The sequence below is a fragment of the Aspergillus clavatus genome, genomic scaffold (genome assembly GCF_000002715.2).
Source record: "Aspergillus clavatus NRRL 1 1099423829800 genomic scaffold, whole genome shotgun sequence".
NCBI lineage: Eukaryota > Fungi > Ascomycota > Eurotiomycetes > Eurotiales > Aspergillaceae > Aspergillus > Aspergillus clavatus.
The window spans coordinates 287,469-310,704 of NW_001517099.1; the positions used below are offsets into that span (position 1 = coordinate 287,469).

A 23,236-nucleotide genomic window follows, 5' to 3' on the forward strand; every position below is an offset into this window, starting at 1 on the left:
ACAGGTCCACACGTGACGAGCTGACAGTGACAGATCTCATATGGAGTACATACAGTCATACTCATACTATGATACTACAAACTCCGTCGGTAACGATGGAGGGAGGACAGTGTTCCATGTAAAGCTTGGCATGGGATGGGTGCTGCGTTAGTGGTGTCTTGAAAGCGATAAGAAAAACCCAGAAGAGGGGGGGGAAAGGAGGGGCGAGAGGAGTAACCATGTGGCTGCGATAGTCCGATAGAAGAATCATCGAAATCTGATGAAATGGATTTTCATAACGGAAACTCCAGGGCGTTCACTCATAGGATGGATTACGAATTTTCAGCGGTGGGTGGCCACAGACACGAGGATTTCCCGGAACAAAGTCTGAAAGCGGACGGGGGGGGCGCGGCTTGGGCGGGTTTCCGCCCGAGAGATAAGAACCATTACTAGGCAGGTAAACTAATTCTGTGACCTCAAAGTATCGAATAATACGATCCTCCACCCCGAACTTCGGATGTCGCCCCTGCCCAATCACAGCGGCCCTGCTGGCTCGTCCGACTCCGGCATCCACCTTTCGCCGTTCTCCGCTGCCCCTCTTCCTTCGATGCCCCGTCCCACGGAATCCCAGTGACCACACTCTCCAGCGAGTCTTCAGCATATATAACGGCCTCTCCTCCTCCTCCTCTTCTTCCCCGATCTTCCCCTTCTCTTCTCCATCCCCTTGTCTCCTGGTCAATTGATTAGTATCTATCTCTCTTGATATCTATCTTTCTCTATCTATCCTCTGTCGATATCGAAAGACAGTCGCCACTATCCCACCGGAGACCAATCTCAAACTTCTTTTCTCAACTACACTCACAATGTCTGCCTCCAACCTTCCCCACGAGCCCGAGTTCGAGCAGGCCTACAAGGGTATGAATCCTTGATTATGTCCCTGGAAACGAACCCATCTAACATCGCACAGAGCTGGCCTCCACCCTCGAGAACTCCTCTCTCTTTGAGAAGAACCCCGAATATCGCAAGGCTCTCGCCGTCGTTTCCGTCCCGGAGCGTGTGCTCCAGTTCCGCGTCGTCTGGGAGGACGACAACCACCAGGTCCAGATCAACCGTGGTTTCCGTGTCCAGTTCAACTCCGCCCTCGGCCCTTACAAGGGTGGTCTCCGTTTCCATCCCTCCGTCAACCTGTCCATCCTCAAGTTTCTGGGTTTCGAGCAGATCTTCAAGAATGCTCTGACTGGATGTGAGTTACCCCCCATCGATGAATTCCCCCCCAGTCTGAAAGTTTGGGGGACTAACGATTTTCTCCAGTGAGCATGGGTGGTGGTAAGGGTGGTTCCGACTTCGACCCCAAGGGCAAGTCCGACAACGAGATCCGTCGCTTCTGTGTTTCCTTCATGACCGAGCTCTGCAAGCACATCGGTGCCGACACCGACGTGCCCGCCGGTGATATCGGTGTCACCGGCCGTGAGATCGGTTTCCTGTTCGGCCAGTACCGCAAGATCCGCAACCAGTGGGAGGGTGTGCTCACCGGCAAGGGTGGCAGCTGGGGTGGTAGCTTGATCCGCCCCGAGGCCACCGGCTACGGTCTCGTCTACTACGTCGACCACATGATCAAGCATGCCACCAAGGGCGCCGAGTCGTTCGCCGGCAAGCGCGTCGCCATCTCCGGTTCCGGTAACGTTGCCCAGTACGCCGCTCTCAAGGTCATCGAGCTCGGCGGCTCCGTCGTCTCGCTCTCCGACAGCAAGGGCTCGCTCGTCCTCGCCGGCGAGGGCAGCTTCACCCCCGCCGAGATTGAGGTCATCGCTCAGCTCAAGGTCGACCGCAAGCAGCTGGCCTCCATCGTCTCCACCGACGCCTTCGCCTCCAAGTTCAAGTACATCGAGGGTGCCCGCCCCTGGGTCCACGTCGGCGCCGTCGACGTCGCCCTCCCCTCCGCCACCCAGAACGAGGTCTCCGGCGAGGAAGCCCAGGCTCTGATCGACGCCGGCTGCAAGTTCATCGCCGAGGGTTCCAACATGGGCTGCACCCAGGCCGCCATCGACATCTTCGAGGCCCACCGCACCGCCAACCCCGGCTCCGCCGCCATCTGGTACGCCCCCGGTAAGGCCGCCAACGCCGGTGGTGTCGCCGTCTCCGGTCTCGAGATGGCCCAGAACTCCGCCCGCATCAACTGGACCGCCGAGGAGGTCGACGGCCGCCTCAAGGGCATCATGGAGTCGTGCTTCCGCAACGGTCTCGACACCGCCGTCAAGTACGCCACCCCCGCCGAGGGTGTCCTTCCTTCCCTGGTCACCGGCAGCAACATCGCCGGTTTCACCAAGGTCGCCGAGGCCATGAAGGAGCAGGGTGACTGGTGGTAAACGCCTCGCCCTCACCTTCACCTCCTGTCCTTCACTTGGTTCATTTTGTTTTTGTTTTTTTTCCCCCAAAACAACCAAGTGGATGATTATGATGATGACGCCGTTCTTCCCCCACCCCAATATTTCTTGAGCGATTACCCCCTTTTCGTGTTTGTTTATTTGTCAATGTCTGCAACGGCTATCCCCAGCGCAATGATTTGGAATAGAGGCGCCGGGTTCGGGATATCTGGATTATATCTTTGTCTTTTTCTTGTATAAACTTTTTATCTTCATGAATACTCAAATTAAATCAAATATATACATACATACATACATAATCTTCCATTGTAAATCATTAGATTTTTTTTTCGAATTCTTCACATCGAATGTATGCATGTATGATATATCTATCTCATGACCCACGACCCATGGCCACCGACACCATCGCCAATGCTCAAAACAATAATCATACCAAACATTAAAAATCTAAACAATATATATATATATATATATACGTATATAGCTGGAAAGATAGATAGATAGATAAACTATAAGAAAAAATGGTATCTTGCGTTCGCTTTGGAAAGGTTCCCTCTCTGGGTATCATCACGATTATGGAACCTTTTTAAATAAATTTTGAGGGGAAAGAAAAAAAAAACTCTTTTTTTGGTGTTCAGGGAACAAGGAAGGAAAGAAGGGAGGGGGACTATGTGCATGTGGAAAGAGGTTATGTGTCCGGCCACGGAGCGAGGTCGTGCATGATCCCGCCGCCGCGGGGGATCCCGCTGCTGGACGATGAGGATGAGGATCGGCGGTTCGACTTCGGCTTCGGCTTTGGCTTCGACGAGACCTTACTGCTGGGTTGGAAGGACTGCATGTTGATTGCATCCCCCTCCGCGTCACCTTCTGTCTCTGGGAGGTGGATGGTAGGGAGCGGGTCGGTGAGGACGCTGCGGCGGCGGGAGAGCACGCCACCGACGGCGGGGTTGTCCTTTTCGCGCGGGACGGCGTTGCGTGCCGACGGCGGCATGCGATTACGGCTGCGGCGGCGGTGCCGGCGGAGGTATTCGTTGGGGACGGGGTCGACCTGTTTCTTGGCTGCGGGGACCAGGTTGAGGTACAGAGGGAAGATGGCGCCGGCGCAGAAGAGCGCGACGAGGACGCTGTAGGAGGCACTGACGCCGTGGGCGAGCTGGACTGCGTACTGCGCGAAGGGCAAGAAGGCGCCACCGCTGATGGCCGTGGTTAGCAGCGACGCGGCCGTTTTGGTGTGGCGCGCGGTGCCGCGCAGCGAGAGCGCGAAGATGATGCTAAACGCCCCGCTTTCAAAGAGGTAGACCATCAGACTCATGGCGACGGCTGTCGAGCCCGAGGTCTTCATGCACAGCACGGCGAAGACGATCATGCCGATGTACGAGAGCATGAGGATCCAGCGCGGTTTCAGAAACCACTGCAAGAACGCGGCGATGAATCGGCCGACGGCGAAGACGCTATGTCCGATGGTTAGGTAGTCGAAGGCGCTGAGGCTGGAGCTGAGAGAACTGCGTGTTAGTGCTGATGTTTCCAAGGGAGAGGGGGGCGGAAGGGGAGGAAGAAAGGAAGGCTTACTCGGACCTCGCGGCGTCGACAAAAGTGTCGTAGCTTTGCGAAAGGACTTCCTGGCCAGCGACGTAGAAGAACTGGGAAAACACCCCAAGCCCCAGAGTCATCCAGACCACCGGCACTCCCAGCACTCGGGTCATATTGTCCTCGCGGCGTCGGCTGGCTAGTTCCTCGAGGTCTTCATCGGATGCCTCCGGGATGGGCAGATAATAAAAGGCCACCGCCAGAAGCACGTCAAACAGGGCGATCCCCAAATAAGCCCACTGAACGTCCACCAGGGTGCCGACATCAGTGACCTGTTTGAACAGGACCCTTTTGGCCAGGAGAGGGGAAACCACACTTCCGATCGCCTGCACTCCCTGCGAGATATTGAGCCGGACTTCGGAGTTCTCCAGCGGGCCGCAGAGGGCGATGAATGGATTGGCCGCGGTCTCCAACACGGCCAGACCGAAGCCGACGATAAAGTTCGAGATCGTAAAGGCAGAGTACGATGTCAAGACGGCCGACGGCCAGAAGATGAGCGTGCCACACGCGTAGATACACAGGCCCGTGATGAACGTCGACTTGAACCCCCATCGCTTCAGGACCACCCTGCCGACCAATGGCGGACCCACCAGGTATCCACCAAAGTAGACCGCATGCAGACCCAACGAGCGCCAAGAGTCCAAGCGCACAACCTGCTGGAACTGGCTGTTGAGGATATCCAGGAATCCGTAGGCAAAGCCCCACAGGAAGAAGAGGATGGTCGTCAATGCGTTTGGGGCGATGGATTCCCTGTTGGTCAACTTGAGCATACTGGTTGGCTTGCTCATATTTACAAAGTCAAAGAAGGTGATACTATGCGGGGAAGAGGAGCTGGTCCCAGTGGCCGTATTCGCTTCTGTGTCTTGACGAACGGATTCTGGCGCCGTGAGAAATTCAAGCATGTCCATGGTTTGCGGCTGCGCCTCCCGGGTATCCGCGACGCTACCGCTGCTGCGGCTGCCCGACTGGGAGGCCTTCTTTCGGGCGTTGCCGGTCTGCAAAGGCGACGATGGCGGCAGGGCTATCTGGGGCAGACCGGCCGCCGGCTCAAGAGACGGCGGTTGGTTCATCTCTGCTGTGTTTTGCGTGTTGTCATCCGTGTCTCTGATCAGTTTGGGAATGAGGCGCGCCACGAGAGGCTTCAGACTCGGGACACAAGCGCACATGACCGAGACATTGACCTCGATCACAGACCACATAAACGAGAGAGAGGCATACCCTGGTGGCCGATTGTCAGTGTTGTTGCACGGGGACACAGGAGGGCAGACACGAATCATACAACTAAAGTCATCACCAGCGGCACTCTGGTAGTGAAGATCCTTGAGCGCAATCTGGCGCGAAGTGGCCGCGCTTTGGATGTAGGCGATCCGGATTACATCGACGACCGCAACGAAGAAGCCAAAGCTGAAGGTGATAACCAGGATGATCTTCTGTTTCCGGGGGAGACGCATCTGCGTCAAGATGGGGTTTGGAATGAACAGGATCGCCAGATCGGTGATGATGTTGACGGGCGAAGAGGAGAGGTACAAGGTGAGGATGTCGATACAATGCGCGTGAGGCGGAAGGGGGTATGAGAACGCCGCGCTGACCGGGCTACACTGAAAGACATTGACGAGAGTGAGCGCCAACCCAGCCGCGTTGACGGCGAAGAGCGTGATGTAGTTTGCCCAACGGAAGACCTTTTCGCCTTTGGTCAAGGTCAGGTAGAAGACGAGGATGGATGTTTTGACGGCCATCAACGCCGGATTCTGAAAGACGACGTCAGATTTGACTCTGGATAAAAGGAGTGTTGGAGAAATGCCACTCACATAGAGAACAGTAAAGGCATAGTCAGCCCGATTGAGACCCGGTCGATCACTGATCTGGATGTCATAGTCGTGAAGGCCCATACCCTTACTGGTTGCATAGAAGAGCGAAAACGAGAAACCAAAGTCGATGGCCTGAAGAGAGTATTATTAGCTTGTCCACCAGGCCATCGTATTCCCAATCAATCCCCAATCCCCAATCCCCAATTGCCAAAAAAAAAATCTCCAACCGGGAACAGCCAGGAACCAAAGGCAACACACATACCCAAGCCAATAACATTAGATAATCATGTAAGCCAACCCTGCGCACGACGAAGATGCGCGACACAAAGCGCAGCGCCACGAAGACCGTCGCCAGGACAAAAAAGATAATCGACACGACCAGAACCTCTGGCCTGCGATCTGCTCCCATGGCGGGCAAAGCTCCAATTTGCAATTCCAATTCCAATTCCAATTCCAGATCCAATTTCCCACCCCACCCCAGGCCACTGTGGGGAGCCGGGATATTTTTATAAAATAAAAAAATAAAATAAATAAAATAAAATCAACCAAAAAAAGAATTCGAGATCAGGGACCGCTCAGAACGAATGTATGGGGATGTGCTCCCAGCCGGAGGATGTGTATTTCGAGACTCGACAGCGAAACGACCCCATTGTCACCGAATGGCCAATTCGGAAAGGGGGAAGCGGGAAACGAGGGGCCAGCGGTTTTTTGCGGGAGCCTGAGAGGAAGAGGAAGAGGACGGCGGAGAGAGAGAGAGAGAGAGAGAGAAAGAAAGAAAGAGAGAAAGAGTGGTGACGTTGAGACGTGGGAGGGTCGAAGCGGAGGAAGCGAAAAGAGAGTCGTAGGGAGGGAGGATAGATTGAATTGATTAGATGAGCGTTGATGAGCTGATGATTATGATTATGATTATGGTGCGCTGAAGTGATGAGCGACGGATCTGGGGATGCGAGGGGGAGGGAAGGGAAGAGTTGGTGTTTGTATGTAGTTAGTTTCGATAACTTGTGTAGTTCCGTGGGTCACAAGAGGGAGAAGGAATGTCTCACTTGAATGCATCCAATTTTTATGATTCCCATGGAGATATCTGCTTTCAATCATCCCATCTCCCACCTTAAGTCACTAATCAATCTATCCATCTACTTATTAAGTTATTATATTATCTACCAGTATGGCCCTACCTACACTCCACTACCTGTCAACTTCGACAACCCTCAGGTACCAACCGGGTGATTTGTCCACTTCCACACCGACAAAGAACCCAGACTGGTACCTTCAAGGCATTGATCAGACCCTGAGCCTGATGAATATGCGCCATTATTCACTCCGAAGAGCATACACGGCACATGCGACACTGCCGCATCCAGTAGCTCACCGCGTGTTGGACGATGCAGATATCTTCCATGCGAGGAGGCATTCATCTATCTATCTATCTATGCTCCGTATATACATACATATATATATATATATATATATATATATGTATGTATGTATCTGTATGTAAACACAGGGACAAGATCTCCAAAGAAACCAGTCTACAGCCTCCTCGCTTAGTAGCCTCTCAATCCACCGCAAATGGTGTCATAGCATCACAGGCAATGCACAACGCAATTGTCTCCCCAGTCTCCCAAGTTCCGACTCCCAAATTTCAACGGCCTTCTAGGGAGGAAGAAGCTGGTAAGCGGGCTAATTTCTTGACCGTTGAATAATTGAGTATTAAGCACAATGGGCTGATGAGGGTTTGGGACGATTCATTCTTCTTTCCATTATTGTACTCGCTACTAGTCTAAATCCTCTGGTACGACTTCCACTCACTACTGTAGTCTGTACTCTGATGAGCAGGGGAGCTAAGGTGGTAAGTAATGGTGATTGCGGATGCCTTGCCAGATATAGGCAGGAGAGGAGATCGACCTCGTTTGATGAGATGAGATGATCGGGGTGATCTCACCTCAATGGATTCGACTCGACTTCTTTAGTTCTTGAGTCTTGCACTAACTAACTATCTACGGAGTAAGCAACATTCAATTCCCAACTCAGGAGGTCTCGCGAGTCTTTGATTCTTGACTCTAAGAATGGACAAGGACAAACGAACGTGGCGGAGTGAAACCAACTATCGAAATCCAACAGCCTCTCAAATCAAAGTTCGAATCATACGAGGACACTATTCGGTCCGATGGTCTAAATACCAAGGATGATCAAGTGAAAGACAAACTTTTCTATCATTCATTGCTCGTGTCTAACAGTAACGCTAGCTGATCCCCGGGGTTCCTAAGAATAACCCGCCGGACGGAATTTCCCGATTCCTGTCCAATCGCAACCGGTTGCGCTGAGACCTCCCGTGTCTGTGATTCATGGTCGTCGTAGAGAAATAGAAATGATCAAGGGACTGCTGCAGTCGCACGTCCGGTCCGAGCCGGAGATGCCCCGCAGCCGTGTAGGCTTCTTCTTTTCTGTCTTTTTTTCTTTTGTTCTGGTGGGTTTCCTCGCTTTGTCATTGTGAAAGAAAGTCTGGCTCTCGAAGAAAGATGGCCAAAAGGTTGTCTATGAACATGAAAGGTGGAAAAAATGATCCCCGAAACGGTTGTTTCCAGGGATCGAGTGGGCAAAGAGGTTCAATGAATGAGTGGAAGAAGTGAATAATCGAGGAAAGAACGAAAGAGAAAGAAAAAAGGAGGAAAGAAAGAAGCTGGTCCTGTACACGTTTACAATCCCCTAATTCAAAGCGATCAACGCTTTAGTTGATGTACCACGAAACGCCGTGGAGACGACCCTCGCCGAAGTCGGCCAGGTCACCGAAGAAGTGTCGGGACAGATCGATCGAGGTGTTGTCGCAGCCCATGCACTTGTCGACCACGGTACCGGTCACGGTGATGCCCTTGTAGGTGACGGTCACGGTCTTGCCGCAGTCCGCGTCGGTCATGATGCCCACGGGCAAAGCGAGGACGTTCTCGCTGAAGCCGTCGTTGGTCATGCCGCAGCTGCTGGGGGCGCTGGCCGAGGTGGCAGTGTCGTAGTAGGTGACCTGGCCAACGCAGGGAGAGCCCTTGGAGCAGGCGCCGCTGTATCCACTGCTCGAGGCACCGGCATCGGAGCTTCGGGAGGATTGCTGAGTGGGCTGAGGAGCCTGGCTGGTGGAGCTGGAAGGAGCAGCGGGTGCAGGGGCCTGAACGGGTGGCTCAGGAACCGGAGCAGGGGCCTGGGGAGTGGGCTTAGGAGCGGGCGCCTCAACAGTAGGCTTCACAGGCTCGGGCTGGACGACAGCAGCGGCAATGGGAGTAGTGGTAGGAGCAGTGGTGGGAGCAGTGGTGGGAGCAGTGGTAGGAGCGGTGGTAGGAACGGGCTGAGTCGATTGGGACTCCTCCGGGGTCGGGACAGGGACAGACTCGGGCTCCTCGGCGACAGGGGCGGGGGTCGGGACGGCTTCGACGCTGGTCACAGAGATGGTTGTAGTGGGAACGGCGGCTGGCTGGGTAGGGTAGACGGTGGTGGTAACATCCACGGTGGTCCAGACGACAGTGGTCACGGTCTCCCACACCACGACATCCTCGCGCTTGTCAAGGTTCATGTTTCTGTTGACGGGGGCGGCAGAGCTGAGGGCAGCGAAGAGAGCGCCAGCAAGGGCAAGAGGCTTGAAGATGGGAGCCATTGTAAAGGAGGGCTTGGCTGTTGTCTTTGATCGGTAATTCGAACTGGTTTGTCGCTACGAGCGAGAGCAAGAGGGAGCGAGCACGGTAATTTATCGATTTGATCGATGAAGAATTTTTTTTGATATTGACTTGAGGTGCGTCAAGGAAGGAATGTGATCAGTTCGATCGGATACAGAGACTGCACAGCAGTATGCACAGGATGTTCGAGAATGATCTCCAAGAGAAGACTGGAGGCTGGATTGATTGATTGATTGAATGAATGAAGGAACGACAGAAAGCTGCCAAAAGAAAGGATCGTGATGGATGAAAGGGGAAGAGAGGAAGGAGGGTTCAGGGGAGACTGGAGGGGGGATGAAAAAGGTATTTATCTATCCATCTTCCATACCCTAGTGGATAGATGGATTGTCGTAGCCTCGTAGGCCCAATTTCCACAGGCTCACACAGGCTAACAGTAACAGCCCATCCACGACGACGATCGAGACCTCTTCTCTGGCTTCCACAGCTAACCGAACTGGGATAGGATCATAGGACAGGCTGAGTTGAATCTCCATCGCCAGCGCTAATCTTCAAACACACGTAGCTCAGATTACCAAGTATTACCACTTCTGTACCATTCATTCATTCACTATGGACCCATCGATTCCTGGTGGGTGTATGCTGGACAAATCAGACTAGTCCATTCTTCTACTATGGAGTACTGGAACCCAGTCCCACCTCCCATTGCGCCCCCTCCATCCTGTTCTGATTTTTTGAACTTCTGTGGTCAAAGACTCAAGTCAGAGTCACAAATCACAATGCTGAATCCCAGACACTTGTTTGCTCCGGCTCTGGTTGGGCGGTGAATAATGGGGTCTAAGTCTAACACAGAGTAACAGAAGCCTGGGAACACGCCCGAGCTCAGAAGCTGGGTACCGTATCTGACTCAGGTACGGGAACGGTACAGTAGATGCGACCCAAACCAAACATCAGATGCAACAACTAACAAGTCAGATCACCGATGGTACCTGACCGCTGGCGGCCAAGGCCAAGGCCAACACATCCATCCGATGGCTTGTGAAGTTCTGAGCTGTCAGCTTTGCTAAGGGGGGGGGCAGAATGACGTGTGATTGGAGATTAAGCAAGTCCGAAAGAAATACAGAGTAAAGAAGGAAAAGAGTACTCCGTACTCCGTATGTAAGTTACTAAGGTACTAAGGTACTAGAGGCTGAGCGGGTACCTGACCAAGCAAGTACCTGGATCGGAGGCGTCGGATATTGGTGTTGAATAGTTGAACTGATTGGCGGGGATGGAATGACCCCTTGCTCTGGTGTTAACTTTGTTCTCCTACCCACTAACTCAATGGGGGCTGGCAAATTGATGATTGGACATGTCAGGGAAAAAAAAATGTGCTCAAGTCTTGGGGGCGTTCGACTTCGGTGTGTTGTGCGGTGCCTGTGCCTGTGCCTGAGCCTGAGCCAGAGCCTGAGATGAAACCCCTACAGCCCCCCCTCCCCCCCCTCCAAAAACCCCAAGCCACACTCAGGTCCAAAACCAACCATTGTACTCTGTAAGGCTGTGTGATCCAAAAATTGAAATTGTTAGTAGGACGGAGTTCGGAGTAGAAAGATAGAGGTAACCCAATTCTGTCACAAATCACAATAATACCTAATAATCTTTGAAATCAAGGACATGAAACAAACAAACCAACAAACACCGTCTCCTCCATCAGATCCAGTTACCAGAATGAGCTGAGCGCGAGCGCGCTGACAAGTGAGACAACTGGCAAAGGTGGGAAATGCCATGATTTGCTGATGGCTCCATGGAGCAAGTCGGAGAACCATCATCCATGATCGTCATCCTTACCAGTTACAACTTCCAACTGACCGCTGTCTGTTGGAACTGTTCCTCTTTCCTAGTACCTTTCTATACTGTGTACAGAGTACATCCACTTGTTACGGAGTAGTGTAACTACTAATCCCTTATCTATACCTTCATAAGACTATCTGCCTTACCCTGGCGGTTCCACTGTCGCCAAATCAGAGCTTCCTTCGCAGGCTCCCCTCCCCCTCCCAACCCCGAAACTCAAGTACTGTGTAAGTACAGTATTCAATTGATCAATCCATCCCACTTTGGCCAACCCCGCTAGTGAATGGTCTAGATTTGCTGTCTGAATGACATGACAATGACAATGATAATGAAAATGGCCACAGAGGAAAGAGATTTCAAAAGAACTGCCTTGGAAAATGATTCCTTGTGTCAACCAGCCTGGAAGGTGACTCAATGCATGGTATGATGGCTTATTTTCAAGGCCTTTTTACTTGCTGTAGCCAGTGTCTCTCTATCCGGATGATCTGGGCTATCTGAATTATCACCCCAATTCATTATTGACAATAGAATCATCCTATAAATAATGAACTCGAAAAAAAAAAAAAAAAAAAAAAAAAAAAAAAAAAAACGTTTCACAATGGCTTGTCACTCAGATCTGTTCTTCTGGCGTCCGCCGTTTTGCCTCCTGCATATGAAATCAGTACTCCGTAGTGGCAACCGAGAAACCAGACTAGAGAGAAAGCGCCTTCGTCTTGAGATTTGCATGCTAGAATCTGGCCTAGAGCCTTGACGCAGTAGGCTCCAGCTCTACCCTCCAGCCATCGATCCAATCGACTGACTAAAATCCCACGGACCAGTTCCTTTGATCCGAGAGACTCCGGGACTGAGCATCGAGTGAACATCTCAGCATTGATGCGGCCAGGATTCCACTGACACATCGTCAATAGTCTCGTCAGGGAGGCGAGAATACAACAAGCCAGACAAAATCCAAATCCGGTGGTCGAATCGACAGAAGAAAACTTTAAATGAAAATAATAGAATTGATCCTCTAATAATGAGACCCCAACATATAGTGTCGTAAACATTGCCCTAGGTACAGAAGTGAAAAGAAATGCCATTTTCCTCCAAACAACAATGGAAAAAGAAAACCCGCAGGGATAATCACAAGAAAGAGAGAAAAGAAAATAAGAAAGACCATCCAGCTCATGATATAATTACATCAAAGAAAAATTGCACCAATAGAGCGCCTTGAAAGCGCCAATCCAGCATCAGCGATTACCCCCTCCGTGTCAGATCTAGCCCTGGCACATGAGGCAAGCCTCCTTGTTCTCAATGCTGCACTGGAGTACCTTTTGCGAGTAGATGTCATTCTCGCGCGCCTCGCTGTCTGACACCTCGTCGACCTCTTGAGAGGTCTGCACCACCGGCTCGTCGACCGCCGCCACCTCGGGCGCCAAAGCTCGCGGGTTGCTGTTCTCGCTATGTCCGTTGAGCTCAGTACCTGATGCGCGGGGCACAGCAGCGTATGCGTTGGGGGTGGCCCCAGCGGCTCGCTTCTTGAACGCAGGGTTGGCCCGTGCGACGTTGGTATCGGCAACCTTAAGTTGCTCCTGGTCGACGGTAAACTGGATAGGAGCAGAGGCCGCCATCGTACGGAGGTAGTACATGCCCGTCTTCAGGCCCATCTTCCAGCCGGCAAAGTGCATGCTGGTAAGCTTGCCCATGGTGGGCTCCTTCAAGTGGATGTTGAGCGACTGAGACTGGTCGATGAACGCGCCACGGTCCGCGGCCATCTGCAGGATGTTCCGCTGAGAGATCTCCCAGACCGTCTTGTAGAGCGCCTTGATGTCCGCAGGAATGTTGGGAATATTCTGCACAGAGCCACCGTCCGCAATGATCCGGTTCTTCATGTTATCCGACCAGAGTCCCAGGTCAACAAGATCCTTGAGCAGCCAAGGGTTGACGATCTGGAACTCGCCAGCAAGCACACGGCGAGAATAGATGTTCGAGGTGTAGGGCTCGAAGCACTCATTGAAGCCCAGGATCTGACTGGTGCTGGCAGTGGGCATGGGCGCCACCAACAGACTGTTGCGCACACCGCTTTGAGCGATCTTCGCCTTCAGAGAATCCCAGTCCCAGAGGTCAGTGGGAGTGCGGTCCCACATGTCATACTGCAGGATACCCTGAGAGACAGGGGAGCCCTCATAGGTTTCATAAGGTCCAAGCTGCTTGGCCAGCTCGCACGACGCAGTCAGAGCACCGTGGTAGATTGTCTCGAAGATCTGAGTGTTAAGCTGTCTGGCCTCGGGAGAATCGAAGGGCAAACGCAGAGCAAGGAATGCATCCGCCAAACCGTTGACACCAAGAGCGATGGGGCGATGGCGCATGTTGCTCTTCTTCGCCTCGGGAACGGGATAGTAGTTGATGTCAATGATCTTGTTCAGGTTGCGAACCAACACCTGCACAACCTCGTGGAGTTTGCCAAAGTCGTACTCTCCACGGGCCGCGTCGACAAAGGTAGGGAGAGCCAGAGAAGCCAGATTGCAGACAGCAACTTCGTCAGGAGCGCTGTACTCGATGATCTCAGTGCAAAGGTTGGAGCTGCGGATAGTACCCAGGTTCTTCTGGTTGCTCTTCTTGTTGCAAGCATCCTTGTAGAGCATGAAGGGGTTTCCGGTCTCAGTCTGGGCCTCGAGAATAGCATACCAAAGCTTTTGAGCCTTGATGGTAGAACGTCCGCGGCCTTCCTTCTCATACCTGTGACACTTTTAGCACAAGATCAATATACTCATCTGTTCCAATGAAAAACTTACCGTTCGTAAAGAGCATCAAACTCGTCACCATAAACATCGGCCAAACCGGGGGCCTCGTTAGGGCAGAACAGAGTCCAGTCACCGTTGGCCTCAACTCGCTTCATGAACAGATCGGGTGTCCACAGGGCATAGAACAAATCACGGGCTCTGACTTCCTCCTTGCCGTGGTTCTTACGCAGATCCAAGAATTCAAAGACATCCGCGTGCCAGGGCTCCAGGTAAATGGCAAAGGCGCCGGGACGCTTGTTGCCTCCCTGATCAACATATCTGGCAGTGTTGTTGAACACACGGAGCATGGGAACAATACCGTTAGAGGAGCCATTGGTTCCGCCAATGTAGGAGCCAGTGGCACGAATGCGGTGAACATTGAGACCAATGCCACCAGCGGTCTTCGAGATCATCGCGCATGTCTTGAGAGTATCATAAATACCCTCGATGCTATCCTCCTTCATGTCGACAAGGAAGCACGAGGCCAGCTGGGGCTGCGGCGTACCAGCATTGAATAGAGTGGGGGAGGCGTGTGTGAAGTATTTCTGAGACATGAGGTGGTAGGTCTCAATAGCCTTCTCGATATCATTACCGTGGATACCAACGGCAACTCTCATCAGCAAGTGCTGGGGACGCTCTGCGACCTTGCCGCTGATTCGCAGGAGGTAGGAACGCTCAAGGGTCTTGAAGCCGAAATAGTTGTAGTTGAAGTCACGATCGTATACAATGGCAGAGTTGAGCTCATCGGCATGCTTCATCACAATTTCATACGTCTCCTTCGAGATCATGGGTGCAGGGTTATTGTTCTTTGGGTTCACATAGTGGTAAAGGTCCGAGATGACCAGCGAGAACTGTTTCTTTGTTTGCTTGTGGAGGTTGGAAACGGCTATACGAGCAGCGAGAATAGCATAATCGGGGTGAGTAACAGTCATATACGCAGCAGTCTCGGCAGCCTGTGGAAGGTAAGAACGAAAAAGTAAGTAGGTTTCTTTCGTGATTCAAGGGCACTGAGACATACCAGGTTATCCAGCTCGACGGTGGTGACACCCTGGTAGACACCAGAGATGACCTTCTGAGTGATAGCAGCAGCATCAACATGTTCAGGATCAAGACCATAACACAGTCTTGATACACGGGCCGTGATCTTGTCGAACTGTACGCGTTCTTTGCGTCCGTCTGAAATTCGGATTTGTCAGCCACAGTCCAGTCTGAAAAGTGCGAGTGGCGAGGACTCAATTCACAGGCAAAGTGAACTTGATAAAGGTGATTTCTATTGCACGATGAAAGCAAGATGCTTGAGAAATATGATCTTACCTCTCTTGTAGACGAACATTGTGTAAAATCTGATGTGAAACTTGAGGATTTGAGGATTAACGTGGCAGGGGGGCAGCGAGGGTATATGTTATATCACGGGAAGAGCAAGTTTTTCTGATTACTATGCTATGAATCTAAAGGATGGAAAAGAAGAAGTCGTCGTCAAAGAGGGAGGAGGATGGTAAACAGAGGAACTGAGAGTGAGCATAGAAGGAGAAAGAAAGTCGGAGGGGCAGAAGTATTTGATATCGTCGCCAGGGCGAACGCGTACCTGCGTGGATCTCGACGCGAATTTTCGTGTTTGGCCTAAATGGGATCCCTTGCTGCCTTTGTAATCCTCAATCACGAGTACGGCGAGTGCGAACGCGCAGAAGCGCAGTCACGTGATATGTTCCGTGAAGTTGGAAACCATGGTACACGTTTTGCCTGGTACTTAGATCCCTAGGTTTCTAGACCTCGCCTTGACTTCCCAATGTTCTACTATAGAATTCCCTGCATTAACGGACGTTGATGAGATATAGATGTTAGTCGCATAAGTGCGAGCAATTCTATGAGATAAATTCCAGCCAATCCATGGCGGAACCTTGAATAAATAGAACAAGAATGGTGGACGAAATGTACATTTTAGAAATGTCACAGCCCTGCGATCACCCAAACGGAAGATAGTTGGATAAATCAATATCTACAGAGTGGCAGCAAAACCCATGAAGACAACAGCCGCGAACGCAGCCGCAGAAACATGTCTGTCGGACGAGCCAGCCGAGACGGTCTGGGAGGGAGACGCGGCGTTAGAGCTGGAGCTACCAGAGCTACCAGAGCTAGAGCTAGAAGAGCCGCTGTTTCCAGAACCGGTTGCGGTCGCAGTGACGAAGCCACTGTTGGTCACGGTCGAGCCCTTGGAGGAAGTACCGGTGGCATGGGATCCAGAAGAGGTTGTGGAGGTGTTGACCTCTGAACAAGTACCCAGGTTAGCCATGTGACTGACGACAAATCGTCTGCATGTGTTCCCAAACAACATACCAACTTTGTATCCCGCTCCGCTGCAGTTATCAGAGTACCACTTCAGAGCTGCCTCCTCGTTATCGCCACATCTGTCCGAGATCTTTTGCTGGACATTGTCGGTATTGGTGACACAGACCGCCTTGAGGTCGGAGGGATTCTTCTCGGATCTGTGTAGGGTCGTGTCAGCAAAAGAGTGCCTCTTTTTCGACATATCGCATTCGGAATGGCCACGGTTATGATGCATACCCAACGACGGACAGAAGACAGGCAGGGGGCTGCGCAGCAGCCACGATGTTGCCCAGAGCCAGGACCGAGAGAATGAGAGTAGACTTCGAGAAGAACATTATGACAATCAATTGTTCAGGATTTCGGAACAAGGGTCTGATATGACTTGTTCGACAAGGGGTCGATAGATCGAGATAGGTATCGCTAAGATGAAAGAATGAGTGTATGGTAAAGAAAAGAGCGACTTGAATAATTCAATTGAAAAGAGTGTATAGAAGATGGTATCGCAAAAAGAGTGCCTGCAAAAAGGAGTGACAGACAATAAAGATGAGTGAAAGACAGAAGAAGCTCTCAAGGTAGAATCATCATCAGTTGAAACGGCAGCGCGGTAATAATAATCGAAGGAGGAGAAATCACCTGGGCGGAGTGCCGTACCACCCAAACACGGTATTGACCCTGTCGATCCATCTCTCGACCTTCAGCAGCATTGTACCCGAGTCCAATCTTACCATACGGCGCTAATCCTGCCCTGGAGAAAAACACCTAGTGCCTGCTGCGGTTTAACATCCTATTTCGATTGGCAGAGTATCTGGGGCAGATACATGGGGCGGTAAATCTGTATGGGCTCTGGACTATGTTGGGTTTCCTTTCCCTGTCTATCGCCCAGAGGGATAGTCTAATCCGAGTTTTGATGTGTAAAGACACGAAAGATAGCAATCTATGGTATATTCGATGAATGCCAACACAGGTCTAATAGCAAGATAAATGCAGTCGCAAAACGCCCGCCAGAGTAAGTCAAGCCCACTCATGCATGTTGTTTCGCCCCAAGAATCATGAAACAAGTTCGACAAGAATAACTCAAGTTCACCTAACTATTCCACCGGGTATCATAATGGCTCGTTATGATCTCTTGAACATCCATTCGGTTCTCAACGATTTCCCTTCCGTTCACAAGATCGTTCTCCATCGCCCGTTTGTCCGCCTCGGCTTCGTCCTTGGCAAGCCCCGCTTGGATATGCCTCCGGACGAGCCTCTTCCGGGCAGTCTCAAAGTCAACCTCCACGAACCATAGCTCATCCATGAGGGCTGCCGCAGTGCTCCAGGGCTCTTTGTTCAGGCTGAGGTAATTGCCCTCGAAAAAGATCACTCTGCTGGTCGGCGCAATGGCAATGTCGTCGTCGACGGGATCCTTGACTGCATGATCAAAGCTTGGAGCGTACAAGCTTCGTGATTCCGATGTAACTGGCTCTCTCAGCGCCTGCACTAGCCTTAGAAATTTCTCCCCGTCAAAGGTGAATGCCGCCCCACGCCGTGCAGCGGCGTACTCGGGATTGGGCATTTGCGCCAGCTGCGCTCGTGTGAGATGGTAGCCATCCATGGGGATGTCTGTCGCGATAGTTGAATTCGGATGTTGTTTTGAGTAGAGCTGGTTGATACGGTTGGCCATAATACCGGCCAGACCTGTCTTCCCAGAGCCGGGGATACCACTTATAGCAATCATTAAGCGAGCATCATTAGGCACAGACTGGAATTTTCCTAAAAGGAGCGTTAGTTGTATGCTTCGTGGATTGTTGGTTATTGATGTAGACAACAACATCAGCGCAGCGCGTTGAGAAACTCAAAACTCACTCCAGACTTTGTCCACTAGTCGATCTACTTGTTCCTCCATGCTCGAAGAGTCAAGCTAATGATAAGAGCAGACAAGCGTGACGAAATACAGGGGAACACAGAGCTAGAGAGCCTTCGTCCAACAGGCGAAGAGTCTACGTTGGGATATCGGTAGTAGTTGGTGGAATTGAAATAGCCGTAGATGGTATAGACAGCGGAAGCCTCCTCCGAGAAGAATCGTTCAACGCGGACAAGAAGCACACGAAATTGGACAGATTCACGCAAGATATAATTTCATTGCAGCTGGAACACAGTGCACCGATCGAAGTCACGAGTCTGGAAGCTCTGCTGTCTTGTCCGCATAAATAAACGCAATCATCGGCGGGGCTTAGTCCTTTGAGTGGGGTTTCGGCGATTCGCAGCAGCGGAACCCCAGTTACGTCACAGCGTAGACAGGAGAGTGGTTAGACGGCTTGCATAACAAGAAGACATAATCTAGATGCTCGGTACTTCTATGGAGGAAGTTCGTCCCAAGACTCTCTGCGCGGCTGGAGATACGGGCTTACACTACGTGTGGCATGGACTGCCTCATTACCGTTCGCCTGGCCTTCCTATCGCTAGACCTCGGGATATGAGCGATGGAGTGTGGATACAAGCGTGAAAGCTAGAATACGGAGTCGAAGATAAAGTATCAGTGACAGAACCCAGCTTCGATTGTACAACTCGCTGTAATCAGCCTGCAGACATCCAGCATCAGTTGGGGCATACGAATACAAATCATCCAAAAACTATATACACGGGAATGCTGGCAAGCTCTCTTGCCCATATTAGACCATATCCACTTGAAGAACACCCAGAAACGCCAGTCGTAACCACCCTCATTCGCTGAACTCATTACATTTGCTCGAATCATGAAAGTATGGCAAGCAAATTTGCCCGCATGCAGACGATGACCCAAGGAAGTGAAGACCAATGCCGAAAAAAGGCCGAAATAGATAAAACGATAACCCGAATGTTCATGGTCGTCGAGCGGGTTCTTCCCTGTTGTCAGGGTCATTGGAGTCATTGTTTGCGCCGCGCCTGTTGCTGATAGTGCGAGACAGTCCAGCTGCAGCCCACCAGTCATCAGGTATATTCTCCCTTCGAGCGAGTCGATCCAGTATAGCTTGCATTTGTTGATGCTCTGGGTGAGTGGAGGAATTGGAAAAGGCAAACGAGATCGTCGGGATCGGTGGGTGGCTACTCATGGTCGAATGCATATCATGCGAGCGCTGCTGTCCAGAGCCCATCTGATGCATCCGACGACGATAGCGTCGCCAAAGAGAGAGCTGATTGAAATCGCCCTCCGACGCGGAATCAGAGTCCGATGAACTAGGATAGTCACAGGGATTGACATATTCCGGGTATGGATCAAGAACCATCTGAACTGTCGCGGAACTCGGATCTAAAGAGCTTGGCAATGTTTGGAAGGAGGCTGTCGAGGTTCTGGTGGTCGCGTTCGCCGATGTATTCGCGCCGGATGCAGAGGTGGAGGCGAATGAGGAATCAGCACTGGGAAGGTTGTCATCGGGAGTGATCGTAGTCAGAAGCGTTTCCCACGCATCATTCGCATTGTCATCATCGGGGCTCATGCTACGTTGGCGATCCCCGAGACCATCCATGGTAAAATCGCGATTGATTGCGCGATTGGTTTCGTTGATAGAACGCTGCCCAACACGCCGCAACAAGGGAACAGTCGTCCCTACCACTTCAAACCCGTCCGGAGGAAATGGAGAAAGACGCGGACGCAATTGTGACGGTGGAGATAGTCTTCGATGATACGCAACGGCAGGCGCAAAGCTTGGCGTGAAAGCAGGCTGCTCATGATTTCTTCGGCTGCTGGGGTTATCTGCTGGCGATGGGCGGCGGGTTAACTCTGAAAGAGCGGTGTTACGTGGAATTCTCATCCGTTGTCCGGGGCGTCTATGCTGAGCGGCCTCATGCAGCAAGCCTTCACCAACCTCGCGTCGGATCATGTCGAGATCCCCGGCGATAATATCGAGCGGATCATCACCGGGGGGAGGGTTTGTAATGGGAGAGCGTATATGGCGCTGTAACCCATGCGCTTCACGCTCAATCTCGTCTGCAATCGCACGAGGAAAGGGAGACCGTAGAGGTGCGCCGCGTAAGGTGGAAGTACTATAACGCGACGGTCGGCGAAGAGTGGCCTGGCGGCGAATAGCGGAACGCGCAGCGGCGGAAGGGTCCTTGATGGTACTGCTTTTGGTTCCCTCAGGAGAGGGGTCACGGTACATTCTATGCGCCGGTCAGTAAGGATTATTGCTGCATAGACCGGCAGGCTTTGACCCAGCGCGTCAAAATGTTAGAGGAAAGCCAGACAAACTTACGGGATACCCATAGTAAGGAAGATCTAGAAGAATATGTCAAATGAAGTCCGGAAAAAGCTCATAGAAAAAGAAAGACACAATAAAAATCACGCTGGAGACAACACAAATAACCAAGGATTAACGAAGGCGCGATGTTGCGGGGGGTCGCAATGACGGATTTGTACAGAGAATGGACTAACTACTCCGGTAGCTAGAATGTTAGATGGGCAAAAAGCGACTAAATCCATCGAGAGAAATGGCGAGTTTCGGTTTCTGCGCTAAAGAAAAAGCGGAGGCGAGCCAAATGTGATGTGCGCCTCAGGCTGCAACGTCAACCGCGGCGAGGAAAGGAGGCTGGAAGTGTGGCGTCGGAAAAGTGGCGCAAAGCGAAGAATGGGAACTCTCATCGGCGAAGTACGGAACAGCTACACAGTAGTACAGTTTAGTTAGCGGCTTCCTTAGTACCTTAGCAGCTTAACTAAGCCTTCAAGATCGGACAACGGAGACTTGCGGTCGTCGGAGAGGGACTATTCTGCCTCAGGCATTAAGCATCAACCTTATCGTGTAGCGCGGTCTCCGATAGCTAAGTCAGCCGGAATTACTTTGATGGTGGATAAGATCGGCGCAAATTCGAGCAGCACCATATTGATTGCTTTCGATTTCTCGTTCTTCTCAGACCTTAGCCGTCTCTGGCGGCTACCACCCATCCCTGAATACTAGGACACACCTGATTATCAGTATTAGTTCCGGAAATACACCAAACGCCACGCAATCGGAGGAATGATCGAGCTCGGACTTAGCCGCATATCCAGTCTACTCCAGCAGACTCCCCTGTCATGGAAGGCCATCCACATAGCTGGAACCAATGGCAAAGGGTCCATTAGTGCCTATTTGTCGCATATGTTGACCGCGGGGGGTGTTCGTTGTGGTCGCTTCACCTCTCCCCACTTAATTGATCGATGGGATTGCATCACTATCGGCGAAAGGGTCGTACAGGAGTCTCTTTTCCGGCAGATAGAGGAGAAAGTCAGATTGAGAGACCAGACACTGGGAATCGGAGCAAGCGAATTCGAACTACTCACCGCCACGGCTTTTGAGATCTTCAACCATGAACACGTGGAGGTTGGGGTAGTCGAGGTTGGAATGGGTGGTCGCTTGGATGCGACGAATGTCTTGAGCGATGTGTTGGTGTCGGTAATTGCGAAGATTGGGCTGGATCACCAAGCATTTCTTGGAGATAGCCTGGAACAAATCAGCCGCGAGAAAGCTGGGATCTTGAAACCGGGAGTCCCCTGCGTCGCTGACGGCACCAATGCGCCGGAAGTGCTCAAAACCCTCGAGGATCGGATTGAAGAACTCAAAATCAATGCGATCTACGCGGATCCTGACGCAATAAGTGCCCAGTCACCATCTTTGGGCCTAGTTTTCAAAGAACTCGATCTACAGCGTCACCAAAGAGCTAACATGTCCTGTGCCGTATCGGCTCTCCGGCTTGCTCTATCTAAGATCCGTCCGGGGCTTGAGGTCGACACTCTTATTCCGTCTCTATCACATGTAGAGTGGCCAGGACGCTTACAAAAGATTGTCCTCAGGTCATTGACAACCCGCAAGGAGCCTGTCCTGCTTGATGGTGCGCACAATAGTCAATCTGCTGAGGTACTTGGAGAGTATGTAGACCACAAACTGCGACCTCAGGGCAGCATCACTTGGGTAATCGCAGCATCGCGCGGCAAAGATGCAACCGCACTCTTCCATTCGATCATCAAGCCTGGCGATCGAGTCGCTATCACGGCATTCGGCCCTGTGGACGGCATGCCTTGGGTGAAGGCAGCGGATTCAGAAGAACTGGCTGCATGCGTTCAGTCGATACCAGAAATTGGGGACGTCAAGATCTTTGGCGGCGACATTCTCGCTGCCATCAGCTGGGCCTGTATCGAGGCTGGCGGCGGTCCCCTGGTCATTGCTGGAAGTCTCTATCTTGTATCGGATGTCCATCGCCTTTTACGCGAGGCGCGCAGGAGTGCAGAGAGCACACAGGGGGCTGTCTGAGGAGTTATGATTTGAGATACCCTCTTTTCTTAGCGGCAATTTGAATGATTGTAATGCCCATGTAGATATATATAACTTGTCGGTTGCACAAACCAAGAGTATACTTAGGTAGTAATAGAGGCTTTCAAGCCAGATATGACATGCAAGGTATTCGTAAATAAGTCCTATTACTTAAAAAATTCCCGGCCTAGACAAGACCACATGTCAACACTAGATTTAGATACTCCAAAGAGAGCGAGATGAAGATCTCAAGATCGGGGTCTGATAAGGCTGATCGGAGATACTGAAGCCGCTGGTCACTGCGTCATGGCCCGAACAGCAGCTGAGGTGTGGAGAAGGAAAAAAGTTCCAAAACATAATGTTTTACCGTTTTCTGTAACAGCGGACACGGCAGTAAGTATGGTCCTTTGGTTCTATTAGCAGACTTTGAATCTCCTTTTATGGCGTGGAATAACCAAAAGACAAATCTAGCAGCACAGAAGCAGGCCTCTGATGTTCAGTGACGCGTGGGTTGAGCGCGGGTCAAGGACTGTGAGAGTAAGAAACCACCCCGTATGTTTTTTCGCTTAGTACTGGTCAGGCTGTCTCAGCTCGCTCTTCTGATGCAATTATTTGCTTCGTTCGCCCGTTCACCTTGATGCTTTGTTCCATTACTGACAGTCTCGT

At 51.6% G+C, this 23,236-nt stretch overlaps 8 protein-coding genes across 8 annotated transcripts, besides 12 other annotated features; 2 read left to right on the plus strand and 6 right to left on the minus strand.

Moving 5' to 3' along the window:
- Window positions 1-842: 842 nt before the first annotated feature.
- ACLA_045900 (glutamate dehydrogenase) lies at window positions 843-2,345 on the plus strand (the record flags this gene model as incomplete). The annotated part of the gene is made up of 3 exons (XM_001271550.1): window positions 843-894; window positions 947-1,222; window positions 1,291-2,345. The coding sequence occupies 3 exons, from the start codon at window positions 843-845 to the stop codon at window positions 2,343-2,345; spliced, it is 1,383 nt and encodes a 460-aa protein (XP_001271551.1).
- A 293-nt stretch (window positions 2,346-2,638) lies between these two features.
- Window positions 2,639-2,661: a microsatellite.
- Window positions 2,662-2,817: 156 nt separating this feature from the next.
- Window positions 2,818-2,846: a microsatellite.
- A 205-nt stretch (window positions 2,847-3,051) lies between these two features.
- ACLA_045910 (putative MFS monosaccharide transporter) lies at window positions 3,052-6,167 on the minus strand (the record flags this gene model as incomplete). Its single annotated transcript, XM_001271551.1, has 5 exons — window positions 3,052-3,856; window positions 3,933-5,169; window positions 5,230-5,698; window positions 5,759-5,890; window positions 6,021-6,167. 5 exons carry the CDS (start codon window positions 6,165-6,167, stop codon window positions 3,052-3,054), a joined length of 2,790 nt encoding a protein of 929 aa, XP_001271552.1.
- Window positions 5,939-5,962: a microsatellite.
- A 21-nt stretch (window positions 6,168-6,188) lies between the features above and the next one.
- Window positions 6,189-6,222: a microsatellite.
- A 280-nt stretch (window positions 6,223-6,502) lies between these two features.
- Window positions 6,503-6,546: a microsatellite.
- Window positions 6,503-6,547: a microsatellite.
- Window positions 6,504-6,546: a microsatellite.
- Window positions 6,548-7,171: 624 nt separating the features above from the next.
- Window positions 7,172-7,261: a microsatellite.
- Window positions 7,196-7,233: a microsatellite.
- A 1,225-nt stretch (window positions 7,262-8,486) lies between the features above and the next one.
- Window positions 8,487-9,398, minus strand: ACLA_045920 (RlpA-like double-psi beta-barrel domain-containing protein; the record flags this gene model as incomplete). Its single annotated transcript, XM_001271552.1, has 1 exon — window positions 8,487-9,398. The coding sequence occupies one exon, from the start codon at window positions 9,396-9,398 to the stop codon at window positions 8,487-8,489; it is 912 nt and encodes a 303-aa protein (XP_001271553.1).
- Window positions 9,025-9,086: a microsatellite.
- Window positions 9,399-11,797: 2,399 nt separating the features above from the next.
- Window positions 11,798-11,832: a microsatellite.
- Window positions 11,798-11,833: a microsatellite.
- Window positions 11,834-12,500: 667 nt separating this feature from the next.
- Window positions 12,501-15,339, minus strand: ACLA_045930 (ribonucleotide-diphosphate reductase subunit RNR1; the record flags this gene model as incomplete). Its single annotated transcript, XM_001271553.1, has 4 exons — window positions 12,501-13,962; window positions 14,019-14,959; window positions 15,025-15,182; window positions 15,321-15,339. 4 exons carry the CDS (start codon window positions 15,337-15,339, stop codon window positions 12,501-12,503), a joined length of 2,580 nt encoding a protein of 859 aa, XP_001271554.1.
- Window positions 15,340-15,753: 414 nt separating this feature from the next.
- On the minus strand, window positions 15,754-16,666 carry ACLA_045940 (putative GPI anchored cell wall protein; the record flags this gene model as incomplete). Its single annotated transcript, XM_001271554.1, has 4 exons — window positions 15,754-15,961; window positions 16,007-16,271; window positions 16,341-16,489; window positions 16,569-16,666. 4 exons carry the CDS (start codon window positions 16,664-16,666, stop codon window positions 15,754-15,756), a joined length of 720 nt encoding a protein of 239 aa, XP_001271555.1.
- Window positions 16,667-17,415: 749 nt separating this feature from the next.
- ACLA_045950 (kinase-related protein) lies at window positions 17,416-18,216 on the minus strand (the record flags this gene model as incomplete). The annotated part of the gene is made up of 2 exons (XM_001271555.1): window positions 17,416-18,083; window positions 18,177-18,216. The coding sequence occupies 2 exons, from the start codon at window positions 18,214-18,216 to the stop codon at window positions 17,416-17,418; spliced, it is 708 nt and encodes a 235-aa protein (XP_001271556.1).
- Window positions 18,217-19,171: 955 nt separating this feature from the next.
- On the minus strand, window positions 19,172-20,553 carry ACLA_045960 (uncharacterized protein; the record flags this gene model as incomplete). The annotated part of the gene is made up of 2 exons (XM_001271556.1): window positions 19,172-20,450; window positions 20,543-20,553. 2 exons carry the CDS (start codon window positions 20,551-20,553, stop codon window positions 19,172-19,174), a joined length of 1,290 nt encoding a protein of 429 aa, XP_001271557.1.
- Window positions 20,554-21,301: 748 nt separating this feature from the next.
- Window positions 21,302-22,570, plus strand: ACLA_045970 (dihydrofolate synthase; the record flags this gene model as incomplete). The annotated part of the gene is made up of 1 exon (XM_001271557.1): window positions 21,302-22,570. The coding sequence occupies one exon, from the start codon at window positions 21,302-21,304 to the stop codon at window positions 22,568-22,570; it is 1,269 nt and encodes a 422-aa protein (XP_001271558.1).
- Between the last annotated feature and the right edge of the window lie 666 nt (window positions 22,571-23,236).